The following is a 17242-nucleotide window of genomic DNA, read 5'->3' on the forward strand; positions in this document are numbered from 1 at the left end:
AATTGCTTTTCCACATGTAAATAGTTAAATGTGATTATGATATTTGTAAAAATTTCACGTCCAATTTATATTTTTATCCATAAAATTATTTTTATAGATCTTTTTCGATTTATCGCTGTACCATTCATCCACACCTTTCAAATATGCACACAATTCTTAGGATCCACCCACGCAATCAACGCACTAAGAATAATCAGAAGTACACTCAAGTGCAAATCTGGCTTCTCCAGGGAAAATAGTAACCAAAGAGATGGGATTCCGATCACCCACTACTGCACCAACATTGGCACGCATTATGTCTAATTCACAGGAATCGATAAATAATGATATTTAAAGTAAATTTCGTTTTGTAACAAAAATTAATAACAATTTATTGTAAAATAATTGCTTCCAAAAGTTGAAAGCATTTTGCAAGTTTCATTTTCACCTGTATTTCGAAATTTACTCGCGCGCGTGTGCTGAAAAACTTAACACAGAATTCTATAAACATTCATGTGGTTTGAAATTTTGCTTGTCAGGAAAAGCTAAAAGATGAAGTAATATTTATGACAAAAAACATTGCTGTACATGTTAAAAATGCATTATTTTAAATATAAAACATTTGCATCTGCATTTTGTATTGTGAGAAATATGGGTAAAAGTATATTTTTATTTTCTAACCTTCTTTTTAGCTGTTAACCTCCTCAGCATTTTTACATAATATATCATTTTTTGTTGAAATATATTAAATGTTGGTTAACTTTTTAAAATTAATTTAAGAATCATGTTTTAGCTACTGTTAAAAGATTTTATCGAAGAACAAATATTTTATCCAGTGGTGGAAAATTTGAAATTACACTCGACCAAAGAAAATTGAAAACACCGCAAGGAAAAATATTACAAGTGGATAGTAAACCACTAGCTTTAGCAATAGCTGTAGAATGGGATATGCAAAAAGAAATTATTGACAAAAGCAGTATGCATTTGGTAAATTTGTTTTAAAAGAATACAAAATAATATGTAATAATAATATATTTAATTAATATAGTGATATATTTATACTGATTTTTATAGACAGCCTTAAGTAATACTGTAATTGATAATCCTAACAATCATACTAAGCAAGATATAGTAAATTATATTGTAAATTGTTTGGAAATGGATACAATATTATTTCATTCAAATGTGGGTATATTATATATAATCTCTTTTTCATAACATAGTTTATTTATTAAACTTAAAAATTATATTATAGGATAGTGAAGAATTATATAAATTACAAATTGAAAATTGGGACCCATTGGTACAGTGGTTTTGTGACAATTACAATGTAAATATGATAAAAACTCAGAGCATACAGGCTCCTACAATATCTCAAGAAACAAAACACATATTGACAAGGCACTTAATGTCTTATAATTTTAATGCAGTCTATGGTAAATGATTTTATTAGCAATATATACAAACATACTCTATGTTAATACTGTTTTACTTATAGGTTTTATGTACGGTGTAGATGCAATAAAATCTGTGATTCTTACTTTAGCTGCAGCTGAAAGAGTAATTAGTATAAAAGAAGCAGTAAAACAGTCTCGTTTAGAAGAAGATTATCAAGTGTGTAAATTAAACTTTATTTTAAGTATTTTAATATTATTTTTTAATTTATTTTTTCTTCTGTCATATAGACTTCTCACTGGGGATCCGTAGAATGGTTTCATGATCAGAATAAGTATGATTTACAAGCCCGTTTGGCTGCAGCTATCCTATTTGTGCATTTGAACTCTTATTCTGTAACGCATCAGCCAAAAAATGCTAATGCAAACGTTAGTTAATAAAAAGAATATGAGTTAAATGTTGTATGAAAATTATAAAGAAGATACATTAAAGTATAAGATAACAATATTTTGACTAGTCTGAAGTTTGACAGGAGGATGATTCAATGGAGGATAATGCTTCTACTGGTATGGAACAATCAGAACCCATCCATTCTTTTGTACAAATGCAACTGAAATAATTAATATTTAATGAGTAAATGAGATATCAAAAGTGTGTTCAATTTGGGAAGCTTACCTATATGTTGCACCATGATTTAAACATACTGCTCCATTTTTACATGAATGACGAATACACTCGTTCCTATGACATTCACCAACACCACGACCTGTTGCAGGACTAGAACTGGTTATTGGATAAATTGCACTTTCTGTACGTAGTTCAATGTCAAATATGCAACCAGAAAATCCAGTATGAAGAGGCAAATCATGGGGTAAAGAATCAAAATTTCTTGACTTGTGTCCTCCTAGAAATCATAATGTCTTGTAAATTGTATTTTTTTATAATATATTTAAATAATTTATGCAACAGATGTTTAACAAGTTTAATTGTGTACTCGAACATTTTAAAATGAAAATCTTAAATTGAAAAAAACGGACCAATGTAAAGTATTGGAGATACATCGAGTCGAGTCATAGATCCGACTACTCGTCCAGTTACATTGCCTATGCCATCCACTGCAAGCCACGCTTCTCGACCTCTTCTTCCAACTTGAATCGTGTATGCTATATAATTTTTACTTGCAGTTGCTGTCATTGCAATAGCAGTCAAAGGAACACTTGTAAATATTCTACGAACACCTATAAAATATTCTTATGAAGTGAAATAAAAGAACTTTTGAAGTTCAAAAATTTAGACCTGAATCTAAATTCGTACAGTCTTATCACGTGTCATAAGTGAGACTTCGTTGTAAATGAAAATTTTAAATATCTAAAATATTAAGATATAATACCTGCTCCTAAATCCCAGGTTAACATTATGTAGCCACGAACATATGTTATAGAAAGATGATCTGATAGATCCCGACGCGATCCACTTTGTCCTAAATAAGCTATCAAAGATATTTGTTCGTTAGAACGTGGTATGAGCTTCATTTTTAATTCCATGGTATCTTTTATGGAATTTGAAACACCATATGCAATGTATGATGAAAATCCAGGTACGATAACCGAAAATGATGGTCGACTTATGACAGTATCTAAAAATTGACGATAAAATTGTCGTACACTCTCGAATTGTATTATTTAGCATAAATTACCTTCTTCGCATAAGAGCCCGTGAGTTCCTAGTGGGCATACACATACGAAACCTGTACCTGGTGAGCTGATACAAGTTGCGCCCATTGCACAAGGATTTTCATCACATGATGATCGTTCGCAAAATGGGCCTGTATATCTGTTTAGATAATACTCTATTTTACACTATTTTGTAACATCTGTTAATACATTCTAAGTACGAATTGACAAATTATCTTACCCAGGGATACATCTACAACGTACTGTACTATTTACTTCTTCGCATGCACCAAAATTTTGACAAGGATTCGATAAGCATAGGAAAGATACACAGTCTTCAATTTGAAAAGTTTCAATGGAATCATGAATGAAGTGACGAGGTGCATCATTAATCTATATTAATGATGAGAAAAGCAATTATAAATTCTTCTAATACCATGAAATGTAAAACAAAACGTACCTTCAGTGAACTCATACAACCAGTAAATCCCATGGAAACATGAGCAAAGTGGTGGGAAAATACCATTGGTATACCACCCAAATGTAAATTAGCTAATCGTGGAAGGCTTCCATGTAATGGCAAGATTTGCTCACCGCTAACAGCTGTTGTTTCATTCACTAACAAACGAGCTGAACATTTGTTAGTTTCATTTTTCATAAAATATTGAAACCTGTACATGTAAAATAAGTATACATCAGCTGTGTAACAAGTATATAATTATCTATGACTAGCTTACTTTGTATCGATGTCAGTTTCATATCCATTATCAATAGGCGAGTCTATTTCACCAAGCAGCATGGTTTCAAGTCCGCAGGAGAATTGAAATTTTAAGGAGCCATATTCCAAGTAAACTAAAGCATACTTTTCATTATCGAAATAAACGTGTAATATAATACCATCCTTAAATTGTGTTCTAAGCCGCACGAAAATCCTTAACGTTGCATTATTGCTATTCGAAATTTCCACCTCAACCTGTTGCTTCGCATATGATTTACCGTTGAAAGCTGCTCGTGTTATACTTGGACCAGTTTTACAATTTTCATGTTGAGAGCAGTTACACTACAAGCACGTGAAAAAACTAATGTTATTTAGAAGTAAGAATTGATACATGTACAAGTGATACTAATGTGTTATAAGAATCAAATGAATCGCAAAGCAATAAAATTCTTTAATACTTGCATCACTATCATTGCGTGTAGGCGGTACTGGTGAACTTGTACAGAAAACTCCATGGCATCCAGTAGTGCTTTTTGGAGTTGTTAACAAAGGTTTTGAGAATGGTTCGGTAATTGTAGTATCTTCTTCAAGTATTGACTTCACAGAGGTAGTAGTTACAGATGAAAAGGTATCGTTCGTGAACCAGAACGTAGAACTTTCTAAACTTGATTTCGTTGTTTGCGGGAAAGTCCATTTATCTATGAAAGAGCGAAATGTGGTTTTTGGCACTTCTACCATTGGTGTGCTTAATTCTGAACTTCTATTTTGCCAAAACTCTATGGAAGTAGAGGACGATGTGGAGTAACCATTGCTTCTTTCATTTTCTGTTGTAGCCTCGGTGACTCGTTCTACGGACGTAGATACTGTTGGATAAGACCTAATAGTAATGAAAATATATTAAATATAATTATCTATTTTTACTTGCAGTAGTTTAGAAAGTGTTTTTCAATTTTACCCTGTGTACGAACTATATCCCACTGTACTACCCGCTTCAGATGTGGTACCATTGATGGATACGGATGTCCTTGCAGCTTCTTCTTGATAAGTAATTTCACCAGCAGTAGTATTTTCATTACGAAATGATTTCTGTGTGAAAAATTCCGTTCCAACTCTCATCGTTGAAGGCATCGAAGAAACTTCGCTCAAAACAGTAGAAAGAGTTCGGGACTCTGATGAAATTCTTTCTGCCTCAGATGTCTCTTTATCCGTCACAGAATACATCGAGGTCACATCGTTAAGAGGAGTAACTTCTGTACTAGCAGTACTAGTACCACTACTACTAGTAAAAACGCTAATATTGTTTCTATCTAAAGTCGAAGGCGTAGTTTCGATAAAAGGGTACCATCTCGTGTAAAAATGACTACTACTCTTGACGGAAGTCGAAGATTGAGCAGTCGGGGATGTAGTCAGTAACGAGGACATATCGCTTTCAGGCAACGTTGATGATTTTGGTGCAAAAGATGTAGTAACAGGGATTTCTTTATCGCTACTAAAAGTTTCGCCGAAAGTTGAGAAAGAAGTCGTAGGAAGATTGTATACGTTACAAAATGGTCCGCTATAAAATGTTGGACAAGCACAGGTGAAACTATTAACACCATCGATGCAAGTACCACCGTTTTCACAATTAGCGAATTTTGATTCGCAGTCGTCGTATTTTAACTCGCATAATATACCATGATAGTCTGGTACACAGTAGCAAATTGGTCGTTCGTCTTCAAATAAGCATACCGCATCGTTTCTACAAGGATTCTCTTTGCAGGGTACAATGGCTTTATCGCAATCTTTGCCTGTATATCCTTATAGAGAACACTCGAAATTAATATGATATTTACTAAAAGTTGTCACCATTGTCTTGATGATAAATGAAACGTACCGAATAAACAAGCACAAGTATATGAGGAAGGTATATTAATACAAAGACCACCATTCTTGCACGGTGATGTAACACATTCGTCAACGTCTTCGTCGCATAATCTACCTGTCCATCCTTTTTAAAAACAATTAATGATAAAGTTAACGGGTTACTTTAGTCAAAGGTTAAACCTAATACCTTCAGGACAGCGGCAAAAGAAAGAAAATCCAGGTCCCTCCATACATTCACCTCCATTTTTACATATCGTGTCGTTACAAACTGAAGCATCGATTTCACAGTAATCACCTGTAAGAGAAACTTATAAAATAGAAGAAAGACAATTATAATACCCTCGTGTTCTACCTGAGTATCCATCGGGACATTGGCAGGTAATACCGTCATAATCCAGACAAGTTCCATTATTCAAGCAAGGGTGGTTTGAACATTCGCTATATGTTTGTTCACAGTCTATACCTGCAAGCAGCATTCTATTATTAGTTATATTTTATTATTTTGGTAATGTTAAAAGTATAGGGTACCTGTATCAGCTTTTATATTCAGTCACAAAATACAAGCTCTTGTGTAAACTCTTGTGTAAAAATTTATAATTGTTTTCTTATTTTTTTTTTTGTATTTAACATTGATGGTATAAAGATACACCGCGGAACGATATAATCCGTGGAGATGCAATGTGTGGATATAACAATGGGAATAACTATAGAGTATACGGTATAAATCATGAAATTAAAATGCACAAATATCTAATATATAGCGATACTAATATCAAATTTATTCTTTGTTCATTCATCTAAAATATCTAATTATTATTTATTTTACGATTAAGCAGATCTTGAGTTTTAATTTTTTATCATTAAGTTGTAGAGCGATAGCGCTCATCCATTTTATCTTCTAGCGGTAGGTCAGGTATTTTAAGCACGAACATCATTTCAATTACACTCTGTGCTAACATGTCAACGCGTTGCTTTCGCACATGCAATACAGGAGGTAAACGAAGGAATCATAAATTACCTACAAAACCCTCTGCACAGGTGCAATTATAGGCTGCAACAGCATCGTTGCACGTTCCTCCATTTAGACAAGGATTAGACCAACAATCGTCCCAATTGATTTCACAATTGATTCCGGTATAACCGTCGATACAATAACACGAATAGGTGCTGTATACACGTGGAATAACAAAGTTAATTAAATAATTATGAACAACTACTCGTAGGAAAAAGTCAAAAAAATCAATTATACAATCGCGGTCTAAGTTTCCCTTGATTTAGAAAAAAGAAGAAACAAGAAATTAATCATTATCTTTGAGTATGACTATGTTAACTTTTCTGTAAGATATCTTAAAATTAAAAGCGAATGATGAGAGATCCTTCCTCATCTCTTATTCTTAACTAACGGAAACTTACATTACATTCGAGTGTTCAAAAATTTCAGATGCCTCGAGAAACAAATAATTAATTTTATGACATAAAGACTGATTTTTAATACCTGTTTATATCTTCTAAACAAATTCCGTACATACAGGGATCTGTGCTGCAATTTAATCCTTGCGAAAGATTAACTGCTAAAAGTAAGAATGTCACCAAAATATGAATCCTATTTTTCATGGAGTTATCAGTCAGCTTCCTCTTATAACACATTCTACGTGAAAACGGTATAAATCTATCATATATAATTACGATAGATTTCAGAGAGTTTTTATATAAGTAAGGCACATTGGTCCACAGTATTGATATTCAATGATCAATCCTTAAATAATAATCAAATATTCATGAATTATTGTAGTTTTGAAGAATAATACGTTCATAATACCATTTCGATTATATGAATTATTGACTTGCTTCGTACGAGGACTAATGAATTTCTTCCATTCTACCTGTAGATTCCGACGTTTCAGTTACTTTCATTTATTCTTACATCAGGAAGAAAACGCGAACTAAGAATATATACGAGACTAAGAACAGTTTACACTGTTTTAAACGGTATAACTATCCGGGTACAATATACATATATATTATGTACCTGTTAGTATACCTGCTATTTGTTGCAGGTAGTCAGTTACCTGGTAGTCTTAGCAACGTTAAAATATACAGACGCTGAAGAGAATCTGATACGCGTGCGTGAAAACTTGCTTCGTCAATAATAATCTTCATTCAATTTTGAAAAGTTGTATGCTCGCGATCCACGCGTTATAATGGCGAAAAAATGACAATGTTGACAATATAACGCGAGTCTTGAAAAATGACATTTAACAGTTTCTATAATACAAGCTATTTTTCAAATTGTAATTAACAGATAATACAATAAATAAAATTAAACTGAAAACTACTCACAAGGAGTCTGGTATCGAAATGTTAAGCTAATTATTAGATTTTATGATAATAACTACTTTATTATTCTAAAAGAACATAACAGTATATTTGTTTCTTTTACCGTTTAAGATGCACTAAATCACGAGTGTGTAATTGATGTAAAAAGCAGGGAAACGGGTATAAAATCTCTAATTCTATTTTAAACTGAAACGCCGCACAGCAATAGAGCATAAAGCGATATAGTACTGCAGTTTCGTTTAATAATAGTACTTATTCAGTAACATGTGAATTTTCATCGATTAACCTTCACTTGCATATCTATCTCACATCATCATGATCATCATATTAACACGGATGTAATCAAAAGACATATATATATAAATACAAATGTATTATATAATGTGAACATTTTCTTCACCATGTTGTATATATACGCATCGAGAGAAGAGACTCGCAGACATTGCATTGGCTACCGCCCGCGAAGAAGTTCATTCCAATTTTCTTCACCTATTGCACATGAAAATTTGCTGAAAAAATCATCGTACAACATGAGTTTGCAAGATATCGTCGAACCAGAAATGGTGGAGGAATTGCTAGTGTCCCATTTGAAAGAAAATAATATATCTTGCGAGAATCCACGAGCTTGGACTATTCGTTATTCGAATTTGGGTGGCCGTGGCATGTTCGCCACTCGCGATATAGCGGCGAATGAATTGATTTTCATAGACGCACCTTTGATAGTCGGGCCAAGGTGCGTGGGCAAACATTTAGAAATGTGCGTGTGCTGTTATAAGAGCGAATGTCCGTTATTTCCATGCGATCGGGGCTGCGGTTTGCCAATCTGTTCACTAGAATGCGAAAATTCGCCGAAGCACGTGAATTACGAGTGCAACTACTTAAGATCATTGGTACCGACTTGTGGGACCGATTGGTCTTTGAATTTGTTACTGGCAGTGATACCGATACGCGCGCTCTTCATGACTGAGCAGCAACGTAAATGCTTGGCCGCTCTTCAATGCGATCAAACTCTCACTTCTCAATATGAGGTACGCTATTCCTTTTTTTTTTCAAAAATTTAATTAGGAAAAGAATTACATAAAACTTCCAAAAATGATTTATTTGAAGTATATACTTATACACAATTCTTTCTTGAATTACTATTCCATGAAAACAGAAATATATTCCTAAACCCAATCCATAAAATTAATCAATAACTTTCTATGGGAAGATCAATCTTTTGCAACGAAATGTGGAAAAGTCCCCGAGCGAGGCAGATGTGGAATTAATGAAACGAGTGTGTGGAGCATTTAACTCAAATTCATTTGAAACGGTTAGCGTACTTGATAAGGATCATTCGACCAGTTTGCGTGGACTATATCCCTTAGGAGCGCTACAGAATCACAATTGCGCACCAAATACCAGACATCATTTCGATGAAAATTATCGACTATATGTTAGCGCTACTGTTCCAATTTCCGCTGGAGAAGAACTTACTATGTCTTACACGAGTTTGTTCTGGGACACGACATTGAGAAGACAATTTTTAAGCATCACCAAACACTTTTCCTGTACGTGCAAACGGTGCAGCGATCCTACGGTACATTATTACGTCCAAACATTAAAATTTTTAATAATTTAGTAATTATTTATTGAATAACGTGAATATGATTAGAATAAACATTTTTAGGAATTAATTTCAAATTAAATTGAGACTCCAAATTCAAAGATTCAGTATCGCCATCCAGTGAGCCATAATTAACATATTGCTTTTACATAATTTTCTTTATTTTAGGAATCTGGATCAATGTTATGTGCACTCTTGTGCGCGTTTGACAATTGCTCAGGGAATCTGTTACCTCGAGATCCTCTTAGGATTGGAACTCCATGGGTCTGCGACATGTGTGGGAAGAGTATCAACTATCGACAGGTATTTGAGTACAATATCTTTCGACGTACTGCTACTTTTGCATGAACATTTATGTAATTTAATAACATCCACCGTCTGGCGGTTGGTTCGCGCATTATATCGCTGCTTCTTGTATTGTCACATTTTATATCGTTACATACTTGACATTACGTTTTATCACCACGCATCACATCAACATATGTTTAGAGAGACGTTATCGTATGTGTATTTAATTTGCGATTTCGTAATTTAAAAATAATACAACATGCAAAGTGTTTGGCTTTAATAACTTTCAATTTTTGGTACTTTGTTTTTTTATTAGATATGTTCGATCCGTTCAGGTCTAGCGGCTATAACGGAAGAAGCACTGTACAAAAGTCCGCGAGAGATTTTCAAGTTTATGCAAAAGGAACTTTTTCGTATAGTTCCTCTGAGTAATTATCTCATTATAGATATGAAGTTTCGAATTATTTCGTATTATGGTAGAACTGAAGGTCTCGAATGGGCAGGTATAGTTAATATATTTATATAATTTATAAAAATACGGTGTTTGAAAATGACTAATTTACTCGGTGAATTTTTTAAAATTTTAACAGATTTAACCGATGTCGAGTTGGATACAAAATCAGAATACTGTAACGATTTGCTTTCTATATTAGATGTTTTAAATTGTGGCGATTGTAAAAAGAAAGGTAAGTTAATTCTAAAGTAAAAATGATATAGAACATATTTGTGGATATAAGCAACAGTAGTACAATAATATTTCAGGTCTTATTTTGTACGAGTTGTATTGTACAAACCTTGAAAAATTTAAACGACTTCGACAAGAAGACACTGCAAAAATACGGGTAAATTTTTCTGTAGACGTATATTTGTATTATTTATTTGTTTACATTGTATATTTACATTATATATCTCTTTAGGCTGATGAAAATCAACGTTTGTTAGAGAAAGCAATGATTATATTGCAAAACGATGTTGTTTCAGCTGCAATTATTAAACATGATCAGAAATACTTTAAACAATGTTAACTGTTATTTAAAAAGTAATACAAATAAAAATAGATATGTTCTGACAACACAACGATTCAATTTTCATGTTGGAGTCAGTAAAATATTTCAGGAAAATTAGTATTATTGAAAGTGAGTGATTTAGTGTTAAAGTTGAAAAGTATCGAAATTTTAAAAGGTTAATTTCATAAAATTTCATTAAATAAAAAAACAAATACATATAAACAAATTACATTCATCGAATGTACATGATTCGTTACAATGTTCAATTGTTATGATTATGATTTTGCTAAAGAAATTGTACAAATATTGAATAATATATAAAAAGATATTAATTATGGAAAATTAAAGAACTAGCGATTAAGAAAAATGTATCAATTTAATTTCTTTTTACATTGCACCACTAATATCTAGGTTGGCTACAGCGAGTATCTAAATAGCTGAACCAGACTAGCAAGTAACAAATTGATGCACTTTTGCTCTATACTGAATCGTGTAATACGATGGTAAAGTGCAATTTTGGAAGTCATTTACTATATACAGAAGCATTCTCATACAACTTGTTGTAATAAACATTTTGCTTCTTCATATAAAGATGTACAGGGCTTCAAAACTTCCAAATCATAATCTACGTCTTCATCAATATTTACATTACTACTCCTACAACAAAATAAAGTTATATAATGTTTTATAATGTGTTATACTGAAAGACTTTTAACAACTATTAATTTTTTAAAGATTATTTACCTATATAGAAAATCATCCACCGTAGGCAGCATATCGTTATTTAAGTCACGTAACAAGCGATTTCGAGCAAGTGCTGTGTGCATAAGTGCAACATCGTGAAGAAAAAATTCCGAATGGTCTGTAAGTAAAAATATATTAATCACGCGAATTTGAAATAATTTTCCCCGAAGTTGTAATCGATCAAACGAATTACCGTCTGTTCCATATTTCTTTGTTAATTTCTTTATTATATCTTCTCCTGCGTATTTTGCTGAAACACCGATTCTAGCCAAGATTGCTTTACATTGCCACCGATTTTCTGAACTTTGATTACATGGTGTAGTTCTTCGAGGTTGCGTCTCTTTAACAAGACTCTCCCAGTCAACTCCTAAAGCGTCACCTAAACCTTTGCCGCTTGTTTTTATATCTTCCTCTAATTCACCATCGGATATTTCTTCAAAGTCCATAGTTTCCACATTTTCATCCTCCATATTTCTATTAATATAATTATATATAAATAAGCGTATAACAAGAGAATAACGATATAAAAGAATTCAAGGCTGGCGCCAACTGTGTAGCACATGCTAAGTATTCCACAGTTGAGAATTAAGAAGACATTCTACCACTTTTTATTGTTTGTGTTAAAATCTCGTTAATACTTTTGATCTTATAATTTGCACCCTCTCCCCCCTACGCTTGCTTCATCAACCCTAAAAAAATGAAAGATAATTTTAATAAAAATTACCTAAACGACATTGGTTCAGCATTATCTTTTCCCTTTGTATTAAAAACTGTGTCTTCAATAGTTTCTTTTGGAGATGACACATCAGTTTCTTGAATGGTTGATTGGCCATCCCGTTGAGTACTATCAGGAGATTTCTTACTTGCCCGAGTTTTATTTGCGTCAATGTCCTATTAAACATTACATATATAGATAGATTAAATGAAAATTCATTAAACAAAATGATAAAAAAACAAATAGAAAATACCGTTACATCATCCATGTTTAATATATCATCTGGATCATCGCTAATATCACTTAGATCACTTTCAGTATGAAGAGTTTGTAAAGACTCATCAATACAAGTACGTTTCGATTCTGATGCAACGATCTCTTTAGTTTCAGGTTTTTCCTTTGGTAAAACTTTTTTTTGAAAAGTGTCCGCAGGTTTCTCGCGTGTCGTAGATAGTTTACCTTCCGCAAGTTCCATTAACTTCTTATTGATAGGTTCTTCTTTCATACTGCCATATAAAGATGCTTGTTTAGAACTATGAACCGAACATTCGTCTCTGGTTTCAGAGCTATTATAAGTTCTTCTTTTACTATAAAAAAGTTGAAACAAACATCTTGTTAATATATAAAATGTTATAAATAAATAATACACGCCAAAATGTAGTCGTATGTTACATACTTGTGTGACGTAGATTCTCCTAATTCTATTTCTTTAGATCGATCATTTCTATAATGACCACGTAAATGTACAGGTTGGTTATCCCATTTTCGACCATCATTTGATTTCCAATCTGATACAGAATTATCATACCGTGAGCTCCAGTCATCGTCATGCACTTCTGATCGTGGAAGACTGTCTCTACTATCCCATAAAGTTCTCACTCGCCACTCCCTCTCTTCCCAATCAACAGGTCCATAAGCTCGTTCTCTGTTATGTTCTACGTCACGATGATGACTGTCCCAATCATCATTAGCAACATTCTCATCGCTAAAAATTAATTTTATATTAAAATCTTATTATTAAGCAAATTTAAGAACATCAGTTCACTATGGTAGGAATAGTATACATATATAGACATAGTCTCACTATATCATCTTAAAATAAAAGTAAGAAGATATGTATTGCCATTAACCCACCGAATTGATGTATTACTTCTAATTTTTTCTCCTGGATAGAGTGGATGTCTATGATGATGATGATGATGTCGATGATCATCAAAGGATGTTCTATCACCACTTTGAACAACATATCTAGATTCCCGAGATCTTTCTTCACGTATTCCACGTCTCTCGTCAAATGGGCTATCATACCTCCTTCCATCAACAGTTTTTCTTCTATCATCTTCGTGGACATGATGATCACGATAATCTAAATGCGAGGATGCTTCCTCTTGTTCGTCCCAATGTTCAGATAAACGTCCATAATTTCTATTATAATTTCTATCGATTTCAATTGTACGTCGTGGACTACCCTCTCGTCTTTCAATCAAACGATCAACTTTAGTCGGTGTAACGCGTGTTTGATCGTGTTCAGATGTGTGACTGCGGTCATATCTCGTATTGAATCGTCTATGCCTATCTCGATCGTAATGTCCAACATCTAACCTTTCAATTAAATTATCTCGCGATGTTGATAATGTGGCAGGTGCAGATGAAGATGACGAAGATGCTACAGATGACTGAACGGCAGGTATAGATGATGCTTGTGTTAATGGTGGGACATTATGCACACCTTTATCAAGCAAAGAAACTCTATCAAGAGATCTTTCTCGAGGAAAACGATCTCTGGGTGAATTCATTCCAGTTTTACGAGTGGACGCATCTTTGTCTACAGTATTTCTATCATATCTATTATCAATTCGTTGAGATGTTCTGTCACGATCTGTAAGTGTTTTTGTTTCAGATCGCTCTCTTTCTCTATCAGCCCTACGTTCTCGGATACCATTCTTCTCAAAGGCATTATCCTTGACTATTATTCGTTCTTTATCCCGGCTATAACGCGAATTCTTATCTGGCGTAAGACCTATTGACGTTGGTACTAAGGGCGGAACATCTCTGTCCCTAGCTTTTATTGCATCCTTTTCCCTTTCACGATCGCGGTCACGGTCACGGTCACGATCACGATCACGATCTCGGTCACGATCGCGATCACGATCTCGATCCCGATCACGATCTCTATCACGATCACGATCGCGATCTCTGTCCCTCTCTCGATCGCGATCGCGTTCCCGGTCTCTGTCTCGATCACGATCCCTTTCCCGTGGTCGTTCGCGATAACGTTCTTGCAATTCTTCTTTGTCTTTATCACGAGTATCGCGTTGGTCTCGTCCAAGTCTTGAATGGCCACGCTCGTCTCTGGTATGATCTTTATCCCGTCGTTCTCTACTCTTCTGGCGTGTTTTGTCAGCTAAGTAAGCTTTATCGTCAAACTCTTTGCCAATTCTTCTATGACCTTCTTCTTGATTTGATATCTGTCTGGTCTTATTATTCTGTTCAGGTTTTCTTATGTCTTCTCTGTCTTTAGTTTTATCGCTCTTGTGATATTCACGATCTTTCTTTTCGGTATCTCGCGATCTGTTCGTAGAAACTGGTCTATCTGGAACTTTTGACGGAGTAAGCTCTCGTTTAGATCGAGATGATTTTTCAGGTGTACGGCTACGACGAGCTTTCGTCGAAATTGTATCTTTCGAGTGTTGATGCTTTGATCTTTCTGATGTTGGCGGTGTTCTCGAACGTATTTCTTTATCTTTACCTTTTAGTTTCAATCTTTCGTCAATTTTTATTTTCTCGTCTATCGTACGAGTTTTGTCCTTGTCCTGTTCTTTGACTTTATCAAAAGGTTTATTTTTAGTACTGTCTTTAGATAATTCGTCTACGTCCCGTATTTTCTTATAGTGTCTTTCCTCTTTATCCATATCTCTGTTTTTCGTTGTTTTTGGAGATTCACTTCTATTTCTTTCTTTAACTTTAGTAGATGTTCCATGGTGAGGTAAAGATACGGAAGAACCTAATACAGCTGTTGTAGGTGTTACAGCTGTAGACACTTGTACTGCTGGTGATCTTGTACGAGGAGTGGAAGAATGTTTTCTTGATGCTGAAGAAGAACTGTACTTTTTTACTGACCTAGCAGTAATTTCTTTTTTTGCAGAATTGCTGTCAAGCTTACGTTTCTTCTTGACTGATGGCTTCTCATTTTTTGTTCCAAGCCTTTTCAATTTTAATCTAATAACATGAGTAAGTTTTGGTACAAATTACTTATTCAGAATAAATATTATTTAAATGAAAATAATATTTAAATGGAGATCTCAAAGTTTTGTTTTACATTGTTTTTCCATAATTTTCAAACATGTGATGTGTTTCTTGTGTTACATTATCTTCTAATGAAATATCTATAATTTACGTATACTGAAATAAATGTTGATAAACAATATAAATAGGACCTATAAAACCATGGTTTACTGTTAAGTTAACTTGGGCCAAAATATATTAATAAATTCATATTTGAGATTTCCATTCAGTTATTCATAGTACTAATAACTAATGAGAATATAAACTATAACTTACTTCCTCCTTCTTTCTTTATCTTCATCATAATCTGTAGAACCACTGTGATGTCGTTTAGATTTAATCTTTTTAACCTTTTTTCGTGAATCAGATGTTGAACTGGAAGAAGAATCTTCGCTACTAGAACTACTACTACTGCTAGATGTACTTGAAGTATGAGAACTAGAGGAAGAAGTCATTGCCTTTTTCTTCTGTTTCACTTTGTCCTTCCCATGAACTTCTTTATCCTTCTTCATTTGTAACTCTAATTCTCGTTGTAACAGCTGTCTACGCCTTTCCAATACTTTCTCGTCTTCGTACTCCAAATCTGTTTGATTCCACTCTTCCAAATTTAAATCAGGACTATGTGATGCTTTTTTTACGATCTTAGAAGTAAGCCTTTTAAACGGATCCTCAATAAGCTACATATTGATAAATACATATGTAAATATCTATCTTCAAATGAAACAATAATACATTTTTAATACTGAACTGAATATTTCGTTCTGAAAGGATAATAAATATAAATAAAACTTACTCCTGTTGTACTTGCAATAGCATTATCCTTTTTGGCACGCTTGGATGGACTTATTAATGTGTGAGTATTTGCATATCTAGTTGCAATATCAAGAAAACAAAAGGTTGGTCATTTTAACTTACATGAACAGTAATTCTTACTTTATTCTTTAAATAAGCTGACATAATCATTCGTCAATGTAGGAACTGGACATAAATTTCATATTTTTTCTTTACAAAATATATTCACTTTAAAATTATGCTTACTTGCAATTCTTTCCATACGAACAACTGCCATTCAATGCCCAATTTCTGCAATAATCCGATGTATTCTGGCCGGCAGTAACTGCAGGTTTGGTCCCCAACCTTTCAAATACACTTGGTCGACGAGAGTCTGTATTACATTTCGTAGGGTCAACCGTTATCTTCCTTATGCTTGATTTTGACATATTATCACCATAAAACAATTATGTTTTCACAATGGAAGCACATAACTGCAGCATGCAAATATTCATTTGCTATGGAATCACCATCGATTGAGCATTTACAAACATAAGCACAATTCTTAAAGAACGGATGAAAAATTAAGAAACAAAAGTTGCTTCTTGTATATCATGTGGTTATTTTTCTAGTAATCATTACAATTTTCCTATTTACACTTATTTTGTCCTACATATCTTGAAAAGCTAACCCTGACATATTCCAACGAATGTGGATAGGATTCATGCACTAAATGTACATATACTATGCACACAACGAGAGATCATATTTATATTCATTGTCCGACAAGCTTTCGTTCATTTTGCGCATATCAATTCTGATTGGTCCGATCACCTGTGTAACAGTGTAACCGTAACCAAT

General features: G+C 33.6%; 4 protein-coding genes across 6 annotated transcripts; 2 read left to right on the forward strand and 2 right to left on the reverse strand.

Moving 5' to 3' along the window:
* Nucleotides 1–36: 36 nt before the first annotated feature.
* l(2)k14505 (ATP synthase mitochondrial F1 complex assembly factor 2 homolog l(2)k14505) lies at nt 37–2344 on the forward strand. 2 transcript variants are annotated; one of them, XM_012279424.2, is made up of 6 exons: nt 37–286; nt 773–966; nt 1054–1164; nt 1235–1415; nt 1478–1593; nt 1665–2344. In XM_012279424.2, the coding sequence occupies exons 1-6, from the start codon at nt 37–39 to the stop codon at nt 1809–1811; spliced, it is 999 nt and encodes a 332-aa protein (XP_012134814.1). In that variant the 3' UTR covers nt 1812–2344. The 2 variants fall into 2 exon arrangements, with proteins under 2 accessions (XP_012134814.1, XP_003700742.2); XM_003700694.3 differs by lacking the exon at nt 37–286 and adding an exon at nt 348–634.
* On the reverse strand, nt 1847–7275 carry eys (eyes shut). The gene is made up of 15 exons (XM_076532986.1): nt 7124–7275; nt 6647–6795; nt 5981–6091; nt 5816–5923; nt 5639–5752; nt 4721–5561; nt 4228–4642; nt 3785–4107; nt 3508–3718; nt 3289–3440; nt 3071–3207; nt 2765–3010; nt 2412–2612; nt 2050–2278; nt 1847–1984 (listed from the first exon to the last, which is right to left on the reverse strand). The coding sequence occupies exons 1-15, from the start codon at nt 7273–7275 to the stop codon at nt 1888–1890; spliced, it is 3486 nt and encodes a 1161-aa protein (XP_076389101.1). The 3' UTR covers nt 1847–1887.
* Nucleotides 7276–8366: 1091 nt separating this feature from the next.
* On the forward strand, nt 8367–16140 carry LOC100883798 (SET and MYND domain containing, arthropod-specific, member 8). 2 transcript variants are annotated; one of them, XM_012279408.2, is made up of 7 exons: nt 8367–8993; nt 9176–9544; nt 9740–9874; nt 10176–10362; nt 10450–10545; nt 10622–10701; nt 10777–16140. In XM_012279408.2, the coding sequence occupies exons 1-7, from the start codon at nt 8367–8369 to the stop codon at nt 10882–10884; spliced, it is 1602 nt and encodes a 533-aa protein (XP_012134798.1). In that variant the 3' UTR covers nt 10885–16140. The 2 variants fall into 2 exon arrangements, with proteins under 2 accessions (XP_012134798.1, XP_012134800.1); XM_012279410.2 differs by lacking the exon at nt 10777–16140 and having other exon boundaries at nt 10606–10701.
* Nucleotides 11224–17149, reverse strand: LOC100875329 (uncharacterized). The gene is made up of 10 exons (XM_012279411.2): nt 16649–17149; nt 16404–16479; nt 15887–16287; nt 13460–15544; nt 13002–13310; nt 12579–12912; nt 12335–12501; nt 11804–12084; nt 11611–11728; nt 11224–11523 (listed from the first exon to the last, which is right to left on the reverse strand). Exons 1-10 carry the CDS (start codon nt 16828–16830, stop codon nt 11415–11417), a joined length of 4062 nt encoding a protein of 1353 aa, XP_012134801.1. The 5' UTR covers nt 16831–17149; the 3' UTR covers nt 11224–11414.
* Between the last annotated feature and the right edge of the window lie 93 nt (nt 17150–17242).

This window comes from Megachile rotundata, chromosome 1, assembly GCF_050947335.1.
Source record: "Megachile rotundata isolate GNS110a chromosome 1, iyMegRotu1, whole genome shotgun sequence".
In the NCBI taxonomy this organism is placed as follows: Eukaryota; Metazoa; Arthropoda; class Insecta; order Hymenoptera; family Megachilidae; genus Megachile; species Megachile rotundata.

Coding starts and splice junctions, on each gene's coding strand:
- eys (XM_076532986.1), bottom strand. CDS start 7,275: ATGTGTTATAAGAGGAAGCTGACTGATAACTCCATGAAAAATAGGATT. Junction 5,562..5,638: donor TACTTGTGCTTGTTTATTCG/GTACGTTTCATT, acceptor GTTCTCTATAAG/GATATACAGGCAAAGATTGC. Junction 3,441..3,507: donor GTTGTATGAGTTCACTGAAG/GTACGTTTTGTT, acceptor TCATTAATATAG/ATTAATGATGCACCTCGTCA.
- LOC100883798 (XM_012279408.2), top strand. CDS start 8,367: ATGTTGTATATATACGCATCGAGAGAAGAGACTCGCAGACATTGCATT. Junction 9,545..9,739: donor AACGGTGCAGCGATCCTACG/GTACATTATTAC, acceptor TCTTTATTTTAG/GAATCTGGATCAATGTTATG. Junction 9,875..10,175: donor AGAGTATCAACTATCGACAG/GTATTTGAGTAC, acceptor TTTTTTTATTAG/ATATGTTCGATCCGTTCAGG.
- LOC100875329 (XM_012279411.2), bottom strand. CDS start 16,830: ATGTCAAAATCAAGCATAAGGAAGATAACGGTTGACCCTACGAAATGT. Junction 13,311..13,459: donor AGAAGTAATACATCAATTCG/GTGGGTTAATGG, acceptor ATTAATTTTTAG/CGATGAGAATGTTGCTAATG. Junction 11,729..11,803: donor AAAGAAATATGGAACAGACG/GTAATTCGTTTG, acceptor TTTTACTTACAG/ACCATTCGGAATTTTTTCTT.